Here is a 20,372-nt window from a genome sequence, read left to right as displayed (position 1 = left end):
CATGCTCCTTTTACCCCTTTACCTTTAACGTGGGTAAATCATTGCTACTCTTACATTCCAAAAGTCTTTCTTCTTTCCATTTAATGAATTCAGTTTTGGCAAAGAACCATTCTGGTTTTTCTGATGATGTCAGAAACCATTCATATTTTAATCAAATTGAGCCTCTAAGAACAGGAAGACTTATTTTAAAAAAAAAAAAAAAAAAAAAAAAAAAAAAAGAGAGATGCTTTCCTTCCTAACTAACCTATTTATGTGGGGGTTCTGCTTTAGGTGCCGGGGTTCCTCAGTTCCAGCCGATTGCATTGAACGGTCGTATCCAGCTTCTCACAAATGGCTCTTTGCTGATTAAACATGTGCTGGAAGAAGACAGTGGATACTACCTCTGCAAGGTCAGCAATGATGTGGGAGCAGACGTCAGCAAGTCCATGTACCTCACTGTTAAAAGTAAGAACTAAAACACTTCTCTGTGATCCAGATATTATCACTGAGTAAAAAAGGCTTGTCTACTGCATCCTTAGTTTGGAGGGAGGGGAGGAGGGGAAAGAGGGGAGAGGTTGGTTTTGTTGGTTTTAATTTCGTGTAGGTATTCATCTGCGTGTGGTAGCACCTGGAATTCAGTATGGTTAACAATAAATATTGTTTAGTAGAGGGAGAAAAGGGGACTTAAAGATCAAAAGGATTAACATCTCATTTCAAAAATCTGTATCATGTCTATGAGCTACAGCTGAGTAATGAAGGAGAAGTAAGAAAATTTTTTGGTCAAGGGTAAAAAAACAATAACAAAAAGAGAAATACCCACAGCAACTGTTACAAATCTCAGAAGCTGAAGAAAAAATGGATTAAAAAGTCCCTTAATCAATTCTCAGGATACCATAGATAGATACCATAGGTAGAATTACAGTAGATACCACAAGATGCTATAAGATATTATAGATACAGCCACAGTAGTCATTTTGACTTAGCCACTGGAAGATAACTTTCAGAAAATGCATTTAATTCTGTTGCATCTGGAGTGCATACACAACCTCAACCCACCTGTACTTTCTAGGCACAAGAGACAAAAGCAATCCAGTTTTTAGGTGTATGTTAGCTATAACTCCTTCAACCATGATCATAGGTGAGACTATAGAGGACATAGTATGTAAAAAAAAGCTGTAGACATAATATAATTTCTCACTAGAGAAAAAAGAGACTATTGACACTTCAGCATGCCAAATGTTCCTGGATGACTTACTAGACCAGGAGGTCTAGTAGGATGTCACCAAGCCATGCACTTTCATGTGTGTAGGATTTTTCAAGATTGACTGAGTGCTTTGAAGTTCTGAGATGTCAATTAGCTTGAAAAAGGTTTGCCCTTGAAAGTAAAAAGATTTTTTTTTATCCTGAAGGAAGGAAAATCCAACTTATTCTCTATTGGAGTGCTATACTTTAGACCACTAATGTTTAGGTTTGGGGGCGTTGTTCATTTGTTGGAATGTCAGAGAATGAATAACTAGGTTCTTTGAAAGGAAGAGTGTCAACTTAGTTAGATTTGCAAGCCCGAATACCTCAGATGTTCTTCCTCTCCACTCTGATTTTACCTTAGTGGCTTCATCTTCTGAAAAATAACATGATATCCCAACCTCTCAAGCAAATACATTAATTGCATATTTTTTCTGTGGATCAGTAGAAGTTCCAGCTTCTGTGGTTTCCATAACTGGCCATTTTGGGGCCAATCTTCAACTGTAGTAGCAATGCACTGCTGTAATATGCTACAGGAAAAGAGCTTTGCTCTGGTTGGCAGCTATGCACACTGCCTGTCTGATCACTGCATGCAGTTTCATGTGTGATAAAAGAGCATCCCTTATCAAATAGGAGCAGGAGCTTCCCTGGAGAGTCAGTTGCTGTTTTAATCTAATGAAAAACCCTCCGGCTCTGAGATAGCAGGCAAGCACGTCTGTACACCCTCACACATCCACACTAACACACGTACTGCTCCCAGCACAGCTGGTAGAGCAAACGCCGTTAATGTGCGGTACGTGCGTAGACGAGGCACAGCTTTAGCTTTAATCAAGCACACGTTAAGGACAAAGCTGCTTTGGAGAAGGGTACCATGGTGGGCTTCAGGTATAGCTGGATTGCCTGTTCTGGTGGCATGGTTATGGCACATAGCACTTGCACCTGGTCAGGTTGAGTGACTCCAGAGTGAGGGCCTGGACTTGCCTTTATTCTCTCTGGTACTGTATCTTGTCATTCATTGTTTGTTTTTTTTTCTCTGTGGTTATTCTGGCTCCTTTCCCCTCTTGCTCACAAGCCTGTTTCTGGACCCTAGTCCTCAGGTATAGCCCTATTACTAGATAAAAACCTTCATGAAATTCACAGTGGTCTTAATTAGTTGATCCTGCTCAATGAGGTCACCCTAAATGCCTTCTTTACTCAGAGGCAGAAGGTGAGACCTGGGCCAAGCAGTTGTTTCTGGGTGACAAAGTTGGTAAGAAACAGCCTTCCAAAACATAAAGATTAGCATTAGTGCATCTTGTGGCTTCCTTATGAGAAATTGGCTTCCCACCTTCCTTCAGTCTGTACGTGGGTTGTCCATGAGCAGTAGCTGAAATCACATGATAAAAAAGTAGAGTGTCTTAGGTGGATTTAGTCACTGATTGTGAAACTAGGCTGCCTCTCAGAAAGAAAGACATGGCAACAGTCCCTTTACATCTGCCTCCTTCACTTCTTAACTGTCCCTTGTACCACAGATACTCATGTATGCAGATTCTAACTGCAAACTTAAAAAAAAAACACCTCTTGTGCACAGGTGAGTCTTCTCCTTGACGTTTGATAAAAGTTTCTGCCTACTCTGTTAGTAACATTGCTGGACAATGCTTTGTCTTTCACAGATCCTGTGACAAATCTCTTAAATGAGACTGCTTTACTCTTCCAGAATTTCCAGCATCACCTGTATGTAAACAGAAAAGCTATTGATCTTTCATATCAAAAGAGGGTAGACAAATTTTTGTTTTGGTAGTTCAGGAGTGGACAGAATAAACATTGACCTAATATACTTCCATGACTTGCTACCTCTAAAATTTACAGACTTTTTCTTAGTGAAAAGCCAGCTCAAGCTATAAACCAAGTTGGCTTGCTTAACAAGACTCTTAATGCTAAGAAGAAAATAGTGTTAATGACAGACACGTATTTATTTAGTGCCTCAGTGTTTGTTGTGTGACACCTTCACATCAAAGAAGGTGGTCCAACTTCTTCGTTGAAGGGAGATTGTATAAGGAGGGAGTGCAAAGAAAAAGGGTGAGAGGAAAAGAAAATACTAACAGAAATATGAAAAGAAAGAGCGTCCAGAGTCAATGCTGAATCAGGAACCACAGGGCTAGAATGGCGGCCATGAAAGCAGAGAATCTTCACTTAGCAGCTATTATACTTCTCACTTGCTTTTCAAGAAATAGGTGTAAAAATCATGATCAGTGATTTTTTTTTTTTCTCTTCTTCTGAACCAAGAATAAGTAGTTCTCTAATTCCTTATTCACCAAGACATACAATATTAGAAAATTATGAGAGAGATCTGGAATAAGGAATCTAGTGCTGTCTTGAGAAATGACTCCTGGTGCTTGGGATGAGAAGACTTCCAAAGAATTTCTATAAAAGGTAATAAGCCTTTAACATGAAGGGAAGAACTAAAATTATTTAAAGGTTGCCTGCAAGTCACAAGGGGAGAGATGTCTGCTTAAAATGGACTGCCTGCCTGCTTTCATTTGAATAAACGTCACACTTCCTAATTCCACTTTAGGGGCTATATATAACATGTAGAACGGTATTGTGAAAAAATTCTCTCCTGAAAAGCAAGCTTTCGTTAAGGTATGTATGTTCCTATGTAAATAATCTGTTGGATCCAGTCATGTTAGCTCTGCTCCTTCCTAAATCTAACACTTATTTTCATGTCAATGAGGAGACTGAGAAATTTTAATCTGATCACCAAAGTATTTCCAACAAATTATGTCTGCCAAGAAAACAGAATTGCTTCATTCACTTTCCTCTCAGATATGCTTCTTAACTATTTGCCTTATATGTGTTTAATACATAAATCTAAAGCTGTCAGTCAGGCCCCCACCTCATTGCAGCAGGAACGTACTAATCCCAGCTAATACTTTTAACACTAAGTTTCCCCACTTACATTTTTTTTTAAAAAAAAATCTAAAATTGTTATCTATGACAAGAGCTGGTGGAACACAAAAAGAGGCTGTTTGGGAAAGGAAGCCTCGTCACAGTGTAAAAGTGAGTCAATGTCCTGTTTCTACATCTACCCTGGGTCCTGGCTATGGTAATTCACCACTCTGTGCCTCTGCCTCCTTTACTGCCTCTTATCCATGTTGACCATGACCTCTTCCAGGCAAGACTTGTTTCTCTCCATCTTCAGACAATGCATGGAACAAAGAGGCCCCGATCACATAATTATCTACAGCTGCAAAAGAAATCAAAGTTAACAGTAGTTATAAACACAAACAAGCCCAAAAGGTGCTTATGAAAAGGAATTCTAAACTAGTGAAGCTGTTTCCTTCCCTGCTAGCTAAAAGTTGTTCCACCATATGGCTGAAGCACTGCAGCATTTGTTTATTAAAATGGATAGAAGTCTACGCCTGGCTTCCTCTGTGAAACTTTACCTGGGCAGGTTGAAAGCACACTTCCCATGCGGCTGGTCAAATGAGTTTGCTTTGCTGCAACACCTGCAGCAAAGCCAGCACGCTGTGATGGAGAACTCGCTGTGCTCTACTCACCAGGGTGCCTCTAAATGCTCATTTTAGTCTTTAGGAAAATAATTCCTTGTTGAGAATATAGGAATGTCAAGATCTGTCCAACTGCTACTTTTCCTTGTGTCTGAAAAGAAAAACATTTATACACAGATGCTATCTTTTTTTATGTCTAATTTCTCATTAAAGATGCGTATGTCCCACAAGATGTCAGTAAGGGTAGTGTTGACTGTTCTGCATTTGCAAAGATAGATTATCCGTGCTATGTTGCAAAGGAAGACAAAAATCACCATCTCTAATACCTTAAAAAAATGATTATAGGAAGAACAGTAATCATATTATGTCAAATTCACCTGAGCCCTGTTATTTTGATATTTCTTAATCTGTCCTTGCTCCATTTTTCACAGTCCTGTGGTCTGTAAATAGTGTTTTCTGTGGCAAAAGAAAACAAAGTCCCCTGGTCTGATTGTGTACTCTATTTTACAGTTTTCTTCTTCTGGCATTCTGCCACCTTTAAACAAAGGGCTTTTTCATTTATTTGCTTCTTCATACTTATTTTGTGGTCATCTCAGGTAGAGTGCATTTTTGTCCAGTGGACAAATTTGATCAAAATTGGTAAAAATCTGTAGCTTGTAAAAATCTGTACTTGCATATCTCCTCGGAATGAAAGAGTAAGGTAAAGGGAAAGAAAACCAAAAATAATTTCAGTGAACAGAAACTATTCTTGTACCCCAGTGTCCTTTCCCATGAGCTGGTGAGCTGACCTTGCCTACCTTTGCCCTTACCCTCATGACAGGCAGCTCTCTCTTTCACCACCTATCTCTTCGCAAACAAAGGCAAAAACTGTGTTAAATGTGAGGATGGGAATGAACTACAGTACAGCTCAGTTTAAATTCCAAGTCAGTGGCAATGGATTGTAACGCTCTCTGTCTGTTTTAATTACTTATTTATTTTCATTAAATGCACAGTCTAAAAGATTTTGTAAGAAAGCTCCGGTAAATCTCGGAAGCATGAAAATTCTCCCTAGACACAAGTACTTTCTCTTGTTAGTAAAACAGCCCATTTTTTTCCTAATGAGGTCCTCCCACTATGAGAAATGAACAGGGTCTGAATGCTGTTTTCTGCCTCTTCAGACCATTGGCACAGCTTTGATTTAGGGACTTGCACTTTAATTACCCATCATGTGTCATTACCCCAACAGGCGGCAGCAGCCGCAAGATACAAGCTCCAATAAATTGCACTGAAAATCGCTGAAGCGATCCTTTGTTGATTTTCCTTTACAGCTATTCAATGGCAGATCAGCTGTCATAACAACACAGTGCCTGTGGCAACAGGGTGAAATTAAACGTGAAGTATGTTCAAGGTAGCTGGTAGAAAGCTGGAATATCCCTTTTCTTCTGTACATTCAAATGCTTTCTGCTTCTCTCAGTAATGCCCAGCCTGTGGCAATTGGCTAAAACGAATGCTTTCTCTTGTAAGATAATCGCCAGATGTACTGCAGTACAAATACTCAAGTGCTTTTGTATGCAAATCTTTGCAATACTCTCATTTGAGGAAAAGAGGGGGGGTAAGGACTTACCTCTTTTTAAAAAAAAAAAAATTCTCTAATTGGGTGCAAGGAGAAAAAGAATATAGCAGCTCTTTTTCTTTTCTTCAAGGCTGGCTGCACAGCGATGTTTCTAGCAGGAAGGTGAAAGAGCTTTCTCTCCAGCTAGCTAGGAAGTGCACATAGGCTCTGCTGCGTCTTTTCCTGTTGTATCAACAGTATCGTATTTATTGTTTTCTACGGAATAGTTGTCTCTCTCAGCTTTATGTTGCACAGCTAGGAACGTTCAAAAGGAAGCATGTGTGAGGTTTATTTTCGTAAGTTTTTTTTCTATTGAAATTTTCACAGTGGATACAGAATATTGAGGCTTCCCTGAAAAACAACCAGTTTAACAAAGTTGTGATGATTTAATCTTTCAAATACCTTCGCATCTTCACTTTTCTAGAAAGCCTCATAAGATAAAGGATTCACAAGGTATCTACTCTAGCTGCTGTTTTATTTTCTCCATTTAATGAACAGCTCAGTGTACTTAAACACAGCCAAACCATGGATATTTTAACAGCATGTCCTCCTTTCTTGATCTTTATAACTCTTTTGTCCTGTTAAATTTCTAGTTTATTCAGAGGACGTTTTACATGGCTCTCAGATTGCAATGAACTCTATGTCCAGGTTTGGCCAGCTGTGGTCAGGAGACTTGTGAGCAACAGACAACATTTCAGACCAAGGATGTACAGCTCCTATGTCTCTGAACTCTGCTAAAACAAGACTTGAAAATAATGTCTGCTCTGCTCTCCTCCAGTTGAGATGGTGGTGTTGCAGTGATTGATACAAGCTAGATAGATGATCGATTCATAATAACCTTCATCAAGAAAACAAGCCCACGAATTTCTGTATATTGTATCTAGCACAATACTGCAAACCCTACTGTGCTAGAATATAATAAATGGTAATCCTGAAAGGCTCTTATCTGGGATGAAAAATTCTGGAAATTATTCTTACTGATGATTTGGAAGGTTGTTTTCTTGAAAGAGAATTTAAAAGACAACTATTCAGATTTAGTCTTGCCTTCACGTGAAATGTGAATGAATACCCTTTCGGAAGAAAATATGTCTCAATAAGGTTTTATGGAAAATACATGCCAGTAAGCATAGGACCCTCGACAGCCAGAATTTCAAGATTACTCATCTTGAAGTTACTCATTACTCATCTACCAGGTTTAGTTTAGTAAACATTACTCCTCCTCCTAGTTTTCTAGGACAGATGGCCCATCCTGAAGCTTCATTGCTGTCTTCCTTTCCACCTCCGGCTGCAAAGAGGTTGTGTGCCCTGTTCCTAGCTCGGCCACTGTGCCCCTCCTGGGCTCTGTGCCAACTCAAAGCCTCGCTCGGGAGCGTGGGCAGAGACCATCCGAGGGTGCAAGTTACTGCTCGACCTGCAGCTCCTTCAGGTGGAACAGCTTTGCAAGGCACACTCACAGCATCATATTCAGAAGCGTGGCAGTGGAGCACTAAGTAGTTGAAGCTGGATGTGATGGCATTTAGAGGTTCTGGTGACCTTCGCCATATGAACCTGGAACTGGAATATAGGAGAGAAATGACTAGACACCATAATTAAATCTGAACTTTTGTCTGAGAAATTCTCATCAGACGACACCACACTTAAACAAAAAAAGATTTTTTTTCATTTTTTTCTAATGTTTTCTTAAAATAGTAAACTATGTAAATTATGACACAAAACTGTGTCTTAATACAAATAGTGTTAGGACATTGTTCTGATAGGTTATTTCTTTTTTTTCCTTTAATCCCTGGCACAGAGGAGTAATGACTAAACACTAACCATGCCCATAATTCAGTAGTGGTGTTTACTGCTTTATCTAGAGTCACAGTGATTTCAAATGCAGCATGTATATAGACACACAGTATAATTTTTCTTGAATATTTTCCTTAGGGACATTTAATGCTTATAGTATATATAAGTCCCTCTATTTTCATGCTTCTGTTTTGTTAAGCCAAATAATTTTCCTGAGTAACATTTTAAGATATAGATGCTGCTGTGAATATACTAATTTCTTTTGTAGGGTGGGGGCTGTATGCAGTGTGTTTGCTGGGTTTAATGTTGGCTTGTAGTGAAGGAAGCGCATGCATGATCTATTGTTGCTTATTTTTATATTTGCAATGTCATCAAGAGTTGGGCCTACATCTTACTAACAAAGATCAAATAAACTTAAATCAAGAGAGCATTGTAAATCAATAGTGGGATGTAAATGAATTTAGAGGGTGGGTGCAGCACACATGACTATTCCCACTTCAGAAAAGCTAACTGTTAGAGTACCTGTGTTTTGCCTTTCTCTTTTCCTTTCTCTTTTCCTTTCCTCTCATCTCTTTTCTCTGTGCCTCGTCATGCCAGCTTTAAGGTACATCTCATTTACAAAGTAACATTGTTACAGCAGGATAAAGCCTTAGGCTCAAAGAGGGCAGTATTCTCATGTCTCATCATTTTCCCTTCACATCCACTGGTGCTTCTTCCTCTTCCTTGCTGTCGCCATTCTGAAAACCTCATATCTCTGCCATGACTTCCTCCTTTTGTTTAAATCCTTTTCCATCCCACATTCATTCTCCTATCTCTCCATTTCACAGCTCCCCATTATTATACTCATATGAGTTTAGGATTTGCAGAATGCTATCTGAATGACAACAATAGTGGACAGAGTTTTAAATTACAACATTTCTTCTTACATACCAGGGGTTCTTCTGCATTTTCAATCTTTTCAGCACGTCTTCTTCAGCACAAGACCTATGTTTCAAAAGCTTATTCACTGTTTTTTATTATTGAATGCTGTCATATGACCTGATTATGATTATTTTTAATTATTTGTTTATTTATTTATTATGGCTGATTGCTTCTCTAGCTTTAATTTGATGTAAAAGCCTAACTTTTGCATAAAAATGAAAGAGACAATGAATTATATTTAAAAATATTTACAATATCTTAAAAAGTGTGTAGGATATAAACTACATTTGAGTATCAAGCAGCACCGACACCAAATCATTTGCATACATTTTCCTGTATAATTCTCCTGTTGTAAAAGAAAAATGTAAAAAAGGTAGTTTATATGTAAATATTTTATGCTTTGGATAAAAAGAGTTTATTTCTTTTTAAATATAATGTCAAATGTCGCTATTAGCCAAAGACAATCTTTTACAACTGCTTCCATCCGTGCAATTTTAAGCTTTTTTTAATGCAAGTGTAATTTTTTGAGGTACTTTCTTTTTCTCTTCAAAATAGTTTTTCAGGAATTACATGGTAGCTTTGTTCATAACCTTCTGAAAATCCTACGACGGTATTCAATCCCAGTGCTGTGTATAGATTCTGTGATAATCAACATAAAAACAAAAATTGCATTTACATCTCAGGGGCATAGAAAAGGAACAGAAAATGCAAGGTAGGAAGAAGAGCTGTCTACAAGCTGAAGATGCTGTATACAGGAGAAATCAAGGCATTGCTTCCTATACCCCTTTCTGCTGTGCATGTTAGGTATAATCAGAAGGCAGGATTTTCAAATGCAGGTTTTCTTTGCAGACTAGATGTATTCGCCTTGAGGGAGCCAGGTTTCCTCCACCTTGGATTGCATTCCTAACCATTAAGATTCAATCTCTGCATCAGCGTGTGAGCTCCATCCATGTTGTTCGTTCAGATATTTGTTTGGTATGTGATGCTCGAACATAGCTTAATCTGTTGCTTTTATGTTTCCTGGGGAAAAAAAGGAAACGCCCACTCATGGTCACAACAATTGATTTCTGAGTGCCTTCATGGTATAGAAAACTAAATAAACATAGCTCCATTTTAAAATAAATCTTACGAGGATCCTGCAGGGTTAAGGAATGAATCGATTTGGTCTGTCAAACCAGCAGCTAATGAAAGAATGAGCTCTTACTGGTGGCCTAATTACTTATGATTAATCTAACCCAGTCCATTTTTTTTTTTTTTTAACTGTCTCCATCAGGCCACAGAATAATTAGTCTTACATTCCCTTTTTGTTTTCTTTTCCATACTGAGTTAGAATATTTGATTGTGTAGGAATTGTGTTGTCTGGGCAGCATGTACATCTTTGTGAAATTCATTTTACCTTCTCTATCATCGTTTATTCAGTGCTCAGCTTCCACCTGACAAACTCCTGGTAGCCTCTGGGAAAGCAGTGTTGTGTAACTGTATGGATGTAGATGAACACACAACCAAATTTAGAAAAGATAAATGATTCTTCAAGGAGGGAATAAACGCTAAAGTTCCAACTACAGATCTTTACTTCTGAAACAGTATTTTCCATTAAAATCATTATCTTGTTTAGAAATGTGCAAACCCTCCTGCTGATTTTGCCAAAGAGTAAGCAACGATATCCATTAAGAATTTAGATAGTTGCCCACTGTCTGCATTTATCAGAACATTAGAACAGAGCCATCTGAGCCAGCACAAGTAGGTCCATGTGATTGCTGTTGTGAAATTGTTTTAGCTATGGTAGCTGTGAGTCTTCACCCTGACATACTCTCTCGTGCAAGCTGATGTGTTCTCAGGTGATGAAGGAAGTGGCCCAGCACAGGCAGGTATTGGCAAAGATGTTGTTGTTTAAACTCCCTGCTTTTACTTAATTTTTCAAAATATCATGTGATGCTATTATGCTGTGAAAGTCCAGCAAGATTTTCTCTAGAATTTCTCTGTTTGATCCATGTAAGTTTATGGCCTCAGTTAGTGATATCTGTGTGTGCACAAGTGCATGAACACATGGGCACTCACATAGACATGTTGTTTGATGCTCATCTGGAAGAAAGAATGCAAAAAGGAACAAGCCCCAGCCAGATGTGGTCAGATGGCATAGGGTTTTCCTGAATGTACTTATGCTGTTTGCTTAGCTGTAATGCAGCGTTCAAGAGGGACACGTGAAATGATTGATCTTTGGCTGATTGGATGGAGATGACCGATTTTAAATCTTTGCAGCAAAAACCAATTACACATCTAATTTTTTTAGCAGAGAAGAAATTTAGAACTATGATGGGAATCCCGCCTTCTTTAAATCCAATTCTTCTTGTCTGTGACATTCCTATTAAATTTTTTGCATTAAATTTAATCCCTAAAGAAACATTCTCAAAAAAATGCATTCTAAATACTAAGTTCCTGAAGCCATTCCTTCATTCTTAAAGCAGAACCCTGATTTATAAAAAGACTATGTGTACAATTGTCTTTCATGTAATCAGTGACATGCTGAAAGATGCTTAGCAAAGCAGATGGCTATTGAGGAATTTAAACATATGTTGCTAGGAGTTCATTTGGGTTTAGGGTTTTGTTGTTGTTTTAAAATTTGGCTTAAACTTTCAAGAAGTCTGTGCATATATATGGTATGCCATGCTCTGTAAGTGAATGTAATCAAGTTCCAACAAATGTTGTAAGTCTTTGGAAATGAATAGTAAAATGCCAGTTGATGTCAGTAGTTTGGCTTTCAGTCAGCACTGCAAATTCTCAGTCCCGTTTCCCCATTCTGAACTTTTCTTCCTTTAGCTAAAATAAACTCCTAAATCATATCACCAATGACCAAACAAGAACATTGTTCTACTAATTGATGTGTCATACTGGGAGATAAGTACCAAAGAAACAATCCTGTTCCCCTCTTATTTCCATCTCTTTCCTCACAAAGGACAAAGGTTTTCAAAGGACCAAATGTATTTTCTCACAATTAGCTGGTATAAACTTGTGACCAACAAAATGAGACAGAGACAGAAAAAAGAATACCTCAACAGAGCTAATATGTAAGTACGTTTTGTTGCAAATCTTCAGAGCGGTAGAAAGACCATCTGTTAGAGGGTTATTTTTCCTGACTTTTAATTACTAGTCATTGATTTTGGTAATTGCACACATATACATACACAATAGTGCAGCAGGATTTCACTTCTGTGGTCTTTTCTCAAAACTGGCTTTTAAAATGAGTGCCTATTACTGTAAGTGCTCTACAAGAAAGCAGTGCTCCGCTATTTTTGTCTTACTTTGCAATGCAGCATAACTGTTGCATTTACAACTGGAACAGGTTGGCTCTTTGCCATGTACTTAGAGCCATAAACTCATACTTTCAGCAAGGAAATTCTCCTGCTATCAGATTTTTAAGTGGTGACTTGCCAAGCTGAAATAAGGAAGAACAGACTTTTCATAAGTCGTTGCATATTGTTGTTGAAAATCCAATTACCATTTGCTAAATGCCCATCTCTAAGATTTAAATAATAGTTAAATGAAGTTCCTAGCTTTTAAGGAAAATGGGCACGCACCTAAATGGTGAGGAAGACCATTACAGGAGTGCATAGCAACCCTGGGTGCCCTTAGGAATTTTGCTGACTCCATGTAGCATCTGTGCCTGTTCCCAGACATATTTCAGGGAACTCATCAGTGGAGAGACAGATGTGAATAAGGACTTCTGAGTTTTGATTGCTTAGAGTGACCCCTGCCTTTCTGGATCTACTGTATTTTGGCATTCCCACCAGAACAACTCACTGCACAGAGGTGCTAATACTCTCCCCTTTTGGTCTTAGGCCCTTCAATGTGAAACTGGTAGACCTCCAAAAATGCATAAGCTATCTAGTTATTTCACCTTTTAAGGTACAGTAGCAGAATAAATCAGCCTCCCTGCTGGAAGAGGGGGTTCAAATGTACAATCCAGTGAGCATGGATGAGCCAGTGGCTTGGCATCTGCTGAGCTTTGGTAGGTGTCCATGTGTCTACCTAGCGTGGGGGATATGCAAAATAATTACTCAGGCTGAATAAAGAGGCTGAATTTCCTCCCATTTGCTGTGGGGTAGGCATGTGGACCTGGGGATCTACCATGGCTTTGCTGATACACAGTGAATTCTTCAGATGCTACAATTAAACTGTGTGTTTATGTGCTTATATGCATATACCACTATATATGCATGCTGTCTTCTGCCTTCTTCCCAGTAAGGTCCTTAGATCTTGTCCATATTCAAGATTATTTCCAGTTTTGCTTATTATTCTAACATATTCTAATGGTAACATGACTTAGCTGTATTACTATGAATCTCTCACATGGACATGTTTTCTGGAGCGAGAATTGAGCAGCTTAGTTAAAATTACTTTCAAAAACAGGGGACATGTGAATGGAGAGATGAAACCCAAATCATAAAACTGAAACAAATTTCAATTTGGCTCCTGCATTTGAATGAGTAAGCTCTATGTGTGAAATGCAGGAGCTTGAAAGACCCAGGGATTTAACTTGGCACCATCCAGGGATATTTTTGCCTGGAACACACATGAGTTAGAGTACTTTTAGGGGATACATCATATATTTCCAGCTTGCTTTTACCAAGACAGCTTGACTTACCAGTGCATTAACCTGTTTCTTATGCAGTGTGATGTAAGCTAACCTAAGGAACGTTACATATATGCTGAAATGTGAGTGACCTCGAGGAATTATACTCTTATACCAGGGTAACTTACTTTCATGCTTTCATGTCCAGAAAAGGGAAAAGGGAGTGTCATACTATATGAATTGTTATAAACCATCTAACTGGTTCAAGTCAGGGGGATCTATGTTCTTTTTTCTCTCCCCATAAAAGCAGTGGGAGGTTTTCCCCAAGTACCATTGGATACCCAGGCAGACACATTTGTCATCGCTGAGATAATGATCTGGAGGGGGGTGCTTCTTTAATTCTTGTACTCCAAAGACATTTAAAATATGGACTCTGTATCCTTTTAATTTACATCACTGTATGTTTTCAGCAAGATAGTAAGTGAGAGGACTTTTCAGAACCTTCATGCAATAGTTTTTAAGTCTGGCATGCTCTGTGTGCCATGTGATGTTTCCCCTGCAAAAATGCCTGTTTGCGTTATATCGGATTTATTCATACAACTGCCTGTTTTGACTACCTGAAAATTTTTCATTTGTTTTTACTTTTCCAGAATTAAACCTGTGATCTACTTGCAATAGGAATACTTAATATATATTCATTGATTGCTTCTAGAGCTCCACTAGTTTTGTATGGATATATAGATTTTAGTTCTCCTTTTGGAAGCATTTTCTTTAAATGTGTTGTTATAAAGGATGTTATAATCAAGAATTATAAAAGATGCTGCAGTTGAAAAGTTAAATGAATAACACGTGAATTGTCGACTTAGACTCATAAAAGGTTCCTGTAGACCAAGACTGAGAACTTTCCAATCCTTATGATTTGCATAGAAGAAAAAGTACATTTGGTTCTGAATCAGGAGCTTTGTTTGGGAGGATCAGTCATAATCATACTTTGCTTATTTTTAATATAATCACAACAACATTTTTTAAAGGACAACAGTACAAGAATGGAATATGCATGTATAAATACAGATATAACATCTTTATGAGGTAGAGAGGATGACTTCTGAAAGTTAACTCCTTTATTGTGTCTCTTATGTCAACTGGTATCAACAGTGCTCTAATTTATTTTTCCAGAAATTCAGATTCTGCATTTCTTGACTTTTAAAATATTTTGTAGCTTACATCATGAAAATACATATTGTTATTTTATTCACTTTAACTTAAAAAAATGTAGTCCACACTGAAGTAGATACGGTGATGGTTATTCTGGAGTTACAGAGTGGGAAGGGCTACTACGTACATACGTGTTTCGTACTTCAAGCCTCAGAGCAAAGTTAATTAGGTATATAAATCATTATTTATGCAATATAATCACATAATCTGTACACTCGCTCTATAGAAACAGTATGTAAGAGGTGACAGAAAAGTCAAAGAGATTGACCTTGTGTGGTTATGAAGCAGTTGGACAGGAAAGGTATGCTTGGGTCTCCCAAACTGCTCTCCTACAGTGCCACAAGGAGAGAGAAGGAACCAACAGAAGGCAGTGGTATCTCTCAGAAAACCAGTATGTTGATTTTGTTTTGCAGGAACATATCCACCACCCCTATTCTGGAAAAGCCTAATTAGTGCTTTTTGCATCTCTGAACCCCATTCAAAATTTGTGGTTTGGAGACTGCTGGGAGGAGCAGGTCTGCTCACAGTTCTCCACTTCCCTCCTGTCCTGTTTTAATCTGTCTGGAGGATTCAGCATGATCCAGCCTTTATCAGTTGTAGCTTCTGCAAGCAGTATATTTTCAAATGTCTTCACAGGGATCCAGTCTCATTCTAATCTCTTTAGACACATCATAGGCAGTTTTCCTGTGGCAGGTTGGAAATTTCCTTCACTCTCAGCTATTTTTTTGTGTCTGTTTCTGAATGCAGATATCTCCATGAACAATTTTGTGTACTCAAACACAGCCTTCTGAAAATTCAAATAAAAAATTGTCTGTGGGATTTTGCCAGCCTTAAGGGAGAGGAGTGAAGACAAATTTAGGGGGAACTAAATATAACTTTTTTTTTTTTTCAGGAAGCTATAAGCAGTGAAAAGCAAAATTGAGTTTACAAGGAAAGCACAACAGAAATGATACTAAAACCATGGAATGACTAACATCAGGACATCAAACAGTCAAATATGCTGGCAAAAAAAAGATGACAGAAGTAGGCTATGGTTTACCTGGTCAAGAGGATGCCCATTATAACAGTGAGGGATAGAAACTATTAAACTTATATAAGAAAGCTTCATGTGTCTGAAGTGCCTTTAAGACAGTTTGCTTTCTATGTGGCATGCAGACAAGGATGTAAGAAGTGTGTTTTGCTGTCTTACAGCTTACAGAAGAAAGGGGGGGGTGGCATTAACTGCAGTGGGTTTGCTACCTACATGTCTTCAGCTTCATTATGTTGGCTACGTAGACTGATGAACTGTAATTGTTTCCTGGCTACCGTTGGTAGGAGATAGGGTGGCAAAGAGTTTTGGAGCACTGCTAGGTTCCTGTTTTTTCTCATTGATCTCTATGAGAACAATCATTATGATAATGATTCTAATCCAAGCTTCTGTAATATAACTGAGAAATAAATGCTTCTTGGTTAATATGCCTCAATTAATGGGTCACCCAGTGTAGCTGCAGCAGGTTGCAAGTAAGTAGCTTTCAGGATCTGAGCCCAAATGATTATAGGTTTTCTTTCCCTTTTTAGATGAAATGGATTCATAAGCCTTACTCAAATGAATCTCTCTTGTAGTCGTTAATTATAGTATACACATGTTAATGACATCATTATCAGGAGATAACATAATGTCCTAAGGACCACGTGTTACAGTTGTTTCCTGTGCAAACAATTGTGCTTGATAACACAGCCTGTCACAAAATGTCAAAATAAACCACATGGTGTCTTGAAATGATTGTGAAATTATCATGTGTCACAGCTATGCATGTCATAAACAATACCATCATGACTGAATTTTTCATTAGCTTCTTGGGTGAGCAATGCTGAAGAGAACAAACAATTAAGATCTTGAACGTCTCAAGTGCAGCACATAACGCAGCACTGAATTGTTTAAAGCATACCCTGTGACTGAATTAAAATATGTTAGTCATGAACTGAGAACATGCATAGTAATAGGCGATACTAAGGACCTTGTGAGGGCTTTTTTTCTTGTTTTTATTAAACGTAAACAGAAATGAATTAATTTTTTTAATGTTCGATAATTTAGTTCTCATTTAGCACCTCTCTCTTAGCTTGTATGAGGACTGGATAGTAAGATTTTAGGAGAGTTGCCATTATAACTCTTCAGCAAATGAAACCTTGGTCAAGCAAAAGTCAGTGACAAAGCCCCTCTGTCCTTCTACAGCACCAGAATTTCACCCATGTAGCCTTTCAAGCCCTAACAGTATGAGCGATCTCACTTATGCCCCTGCAACAAGGTGGTGATACAGCAACAATTTCAAGCCTGCAGTAAGCTCGGGGGTGTTGTTGTTGACAGCCACAGGAACAGAGCTGCTCCTGTTATCTGAGGCAGTGGGGCCAGCGGGTGTCCCACAGCACTTCAGTGCTAAGCCCTTCCTGGCTCTGCCTCTGCACAGCCCAGTTCAGTAAAAAAGACTGAACAACTTCTTGTTACCTATGGATTTTGGCAGTTACCATTTTTTAAAGTTTGCCTTCTGAACCATGAAAGTGACAATTTATTGAGCTGTATATTTTTGATTTTCCTGTTTTTCTTTTACTGACCTGAGAAATGTGATTATTCTCCTTCTGGAAGTACGCTGTGCACAATTGCCAAGAGCTATGGGTTTGCTAGGCACAGAAAGGTTGAACGGTTTTCCCTGGGTGCACGGGATGCTTGTTACAGGGCTGCCAGGAGCTCTCCTTCCCTAATGCCTCCACCTCAAGTAGGGTTATGTGGGACCTGCTGACACACAGCTCCCTAGAAGAGCTGTCAATATCATAATTTTCAAGAGCTGTGGTTTTTTTAATCCACAAGACCATGATTTCAGATGCTCCAGTGATAACAATATTACTTCTTTAGTCATCAGTAAAAATGTAGATGAGGGGTGCCACTGATTTTCATAAAGTGTGTGCTCCTGATGCTGATACTACTTTATATGAAGAATACATATGAGCAAACCGGCCTCCCTGAAGCAAGTCCAAGGTAGCTGACATGCAAATATTTTAGAAAACTTAAAGTTGAAAGACTAGTCTCTAAAGCAACATCTTAGTTTACATTTTTATACTCTATGGTTCTAGGTGATCCCAAAAAAAGAAAGAGAAAAACATCTTAGAAGCTGCCCTTGGATTAGCATCTTTTCTTACCAGTAATAATGACATGGGAATTCTTGACAGATGACCTGGTTTTACACTTCCTGAGAGGTTTCAATAAGATTAAGATAATGATTCAGATTCCTTTCTGTTTTCACCTGAATTGGAGTACCAAATCTTCCAATGTTCCCTACAAAACTAATTATTCAGGTTTACTGTCTTGCAGTTACCAGCTAGCTCAGCCCTGAGATGTGCAATAAATCATTAGTGACCTTTTTTTCACCTCTTTGCCTCAAAGCCCCATTCTCTGCAAAGGACACCATCTAATTAAAAAACACAACAGGGGCCTGCTTAGGCAAGAGGGTGAACTTAGGGAGGGGGGAAGCTGTGTAATGTTATAGGGATTTATTCTGGCAAAATCTGAGGCAGGGAACATGAGCTCTGGAGAGAGAGGTATAAGACACTAGTGAGATTTAGGAGAGACTGGCAGAGCTGACAATAGAAACTGGAAGAGTTACTGGAGCTGCCAGCATCTTTGCAAGCTTTTGGAAGGGAAATCAAAGGATTATTATTTTTTAGCAGCAGTATTAAAAATCTATTTAACTGACACAGGGCTGAGAAGGCTTGTCCTTTCTTCAGTGCTGCAGATATGATTGCATTTTTTTTTTCCACAGTTCACTGGAGTTCAGCTTCTTAATGAGCTGTTCATTGCAAGACTAGTTCTGGGCACTCTGTCTCTTGGTTGATGCCGCTCATACAGAACAACTGAGCAAGTACACAGCATAAAAACAAGAATAGTTCAGGAACAACACAACTTTAAGAAGTTTCCAAGTTATCCTTGGAAAGCCTTTGTTAAATATGAGTTTGAATCTTTTCTAACTGTATAACTACATCAAAAGACAGCAAACATATGCCACATATTATCTGTAGAAATAATTCACTGTCTAGATAATCAGGGCGTATTTTTAGGAAGACTTCAGTTGTATTCAGGGATGTTCAGCAATTTTGCAAAGCAACATGAACAACTATAAATAAAGGAAGGAATATAACAACATCTGTCAAAGAAGGTGGGAAGTAACCTTCTAGGAAGCCTTGGTTTTGCCACAGAAAACAGAGTAAAATGAAAGTATCCTATGTGGCATTCAGCAAGCCTGGCCAAAAGACCAGTCTTCGTTCTTGCTTCATTTCATTCACTATTTTCTAACAAAGTGCATGATCAAAAATAAGGCAGAAATAGTTCACTAACTACATACCCCTGAGGACCATGTACCCCCTGTACTAAAGGAGACCTTATCTTGTGGGACAACAATGTTTGTGTAATTAAAGTATGTATCATGAAATATGATCACAAAAAAATAGGAGACATTGGAAGTTTCAGTTATTTTGTTTATTGAAAGTTTGGGTGCTTCAATTTACCATTTAAAAAAAGTTTCTTTCTTCATCCATATAAAATTAATCCAGAGAGGATATCTTACAGTTCTGTATGTACTTTAATTCTTACATACTTTTAAAGTCTGCCAGCAGTAGAGTCTGAATATTGAGTCTTCAAAATAGACTTCTGTCATTCAAGTTGCAGGATTCAATACTGACAAGAAGATGGAACAAACTCTTTGAGCCAATTGTTGGGTCTGGAGACCTGGACAAAGCAGCCTGGTTGAATAGTCTGGCATTTTGTCTCCTAGGAATTGAGGGAAAAAACCTGATGTCCACAAAAAGCCCTGAAGGTGTCCAATGTGATCAATGATGCACTTACTAGAGAGAAAAGAAACTAAATTGAGGTGAAGAAGCTACTTTTACTACCTTTTTCCTTGCATAAGTAGTCGAGATGATTTGGGAATCTGGTGGTTTTCTCCCAATTTAGAGTTGTAGCTGCAGTTGCTTTGACAGTGGCAGCATCTACCTTTTTAGAACATTGATACTCAGTTATTAGTTTGGCATCATGCTGATATGTTTATTATTTTAATTTATCTTACTAGTAAGGAAAGTGAAAAAGTCATGTCATTTTTCAGCATCTTTCCACTGTGACTTGTCATTGAGATATCATGGGACAAAGGTGTAGCACTTTTTTAACAACAAGGGATTTTTTATGCCAAATTTCAAGGAACAGCCAGATTTTCCATCAGTTAACAGAGAACAGAAGTGCAAGAGCTTCTCGAGTAAAATCTCAATCTGTTTTCTACATGATCTTATGTAACATGATAAATTTTCATTACAAGTAGCTACCAAAAAAAAAAAAAAAAAAAGGTGGATTTGAGTAGTTATTTGCAGAGGAGAAGTAGCACGAGTATACGACACTAGATTGTGCCCTGCCCATCAATCATGCAGCCTGTTTTTAGTAAGAAACCTAGAAGCATTTACCCATGGGCAAATTCATTAAATAAGAAGCTAACTAGAATTTAGTGATAACTTTACTTCATGGAAAATAAGAGATTTTTTTTCCCTCTGATTCAATAATACCATA

At 38.2% G+C, this 20,372-nt stretch overlaps 1 protein-coding gene across 1 annotated transcript in view; it reads left to right on the top strand.

Annotated features, from left to right (window-relative positions):
• DSCAM (DS cell adhesion molecule) overlaps positions 1-20,372 on the top strand; it is a 404,908-nt gene that overhangs the window by 261,915 nt on the left and 122,621 nt on the right. Inside the window, 1 exon segment of the mRNA XM_035896452.1 lies at positions 271-444. Coding sequence (XP_035752345.1) covers positions 271-444 — 174 coding nt within the window.

The sequence above is a fragment of the Egretta garzetta genome, unplaced genomic scaffold (assembly GCF_000687185.1).
Source record: "Egretta garzetta isolate BGI_Z169 unplaced genomic scaffold, ASM68718v1 scaffold45, whole genome shotgun sequence".
Classification (NCBI taxonomy): domain Eukaryota; kingdom Metazoa; phylum Chordata; class Aves; order Pelecaniformes; family Ardeidae; genus Egretta; species Egretta garzetta.
This window is presented reverse-complemented; position numbering and strand designations above follow the sequence as displayed.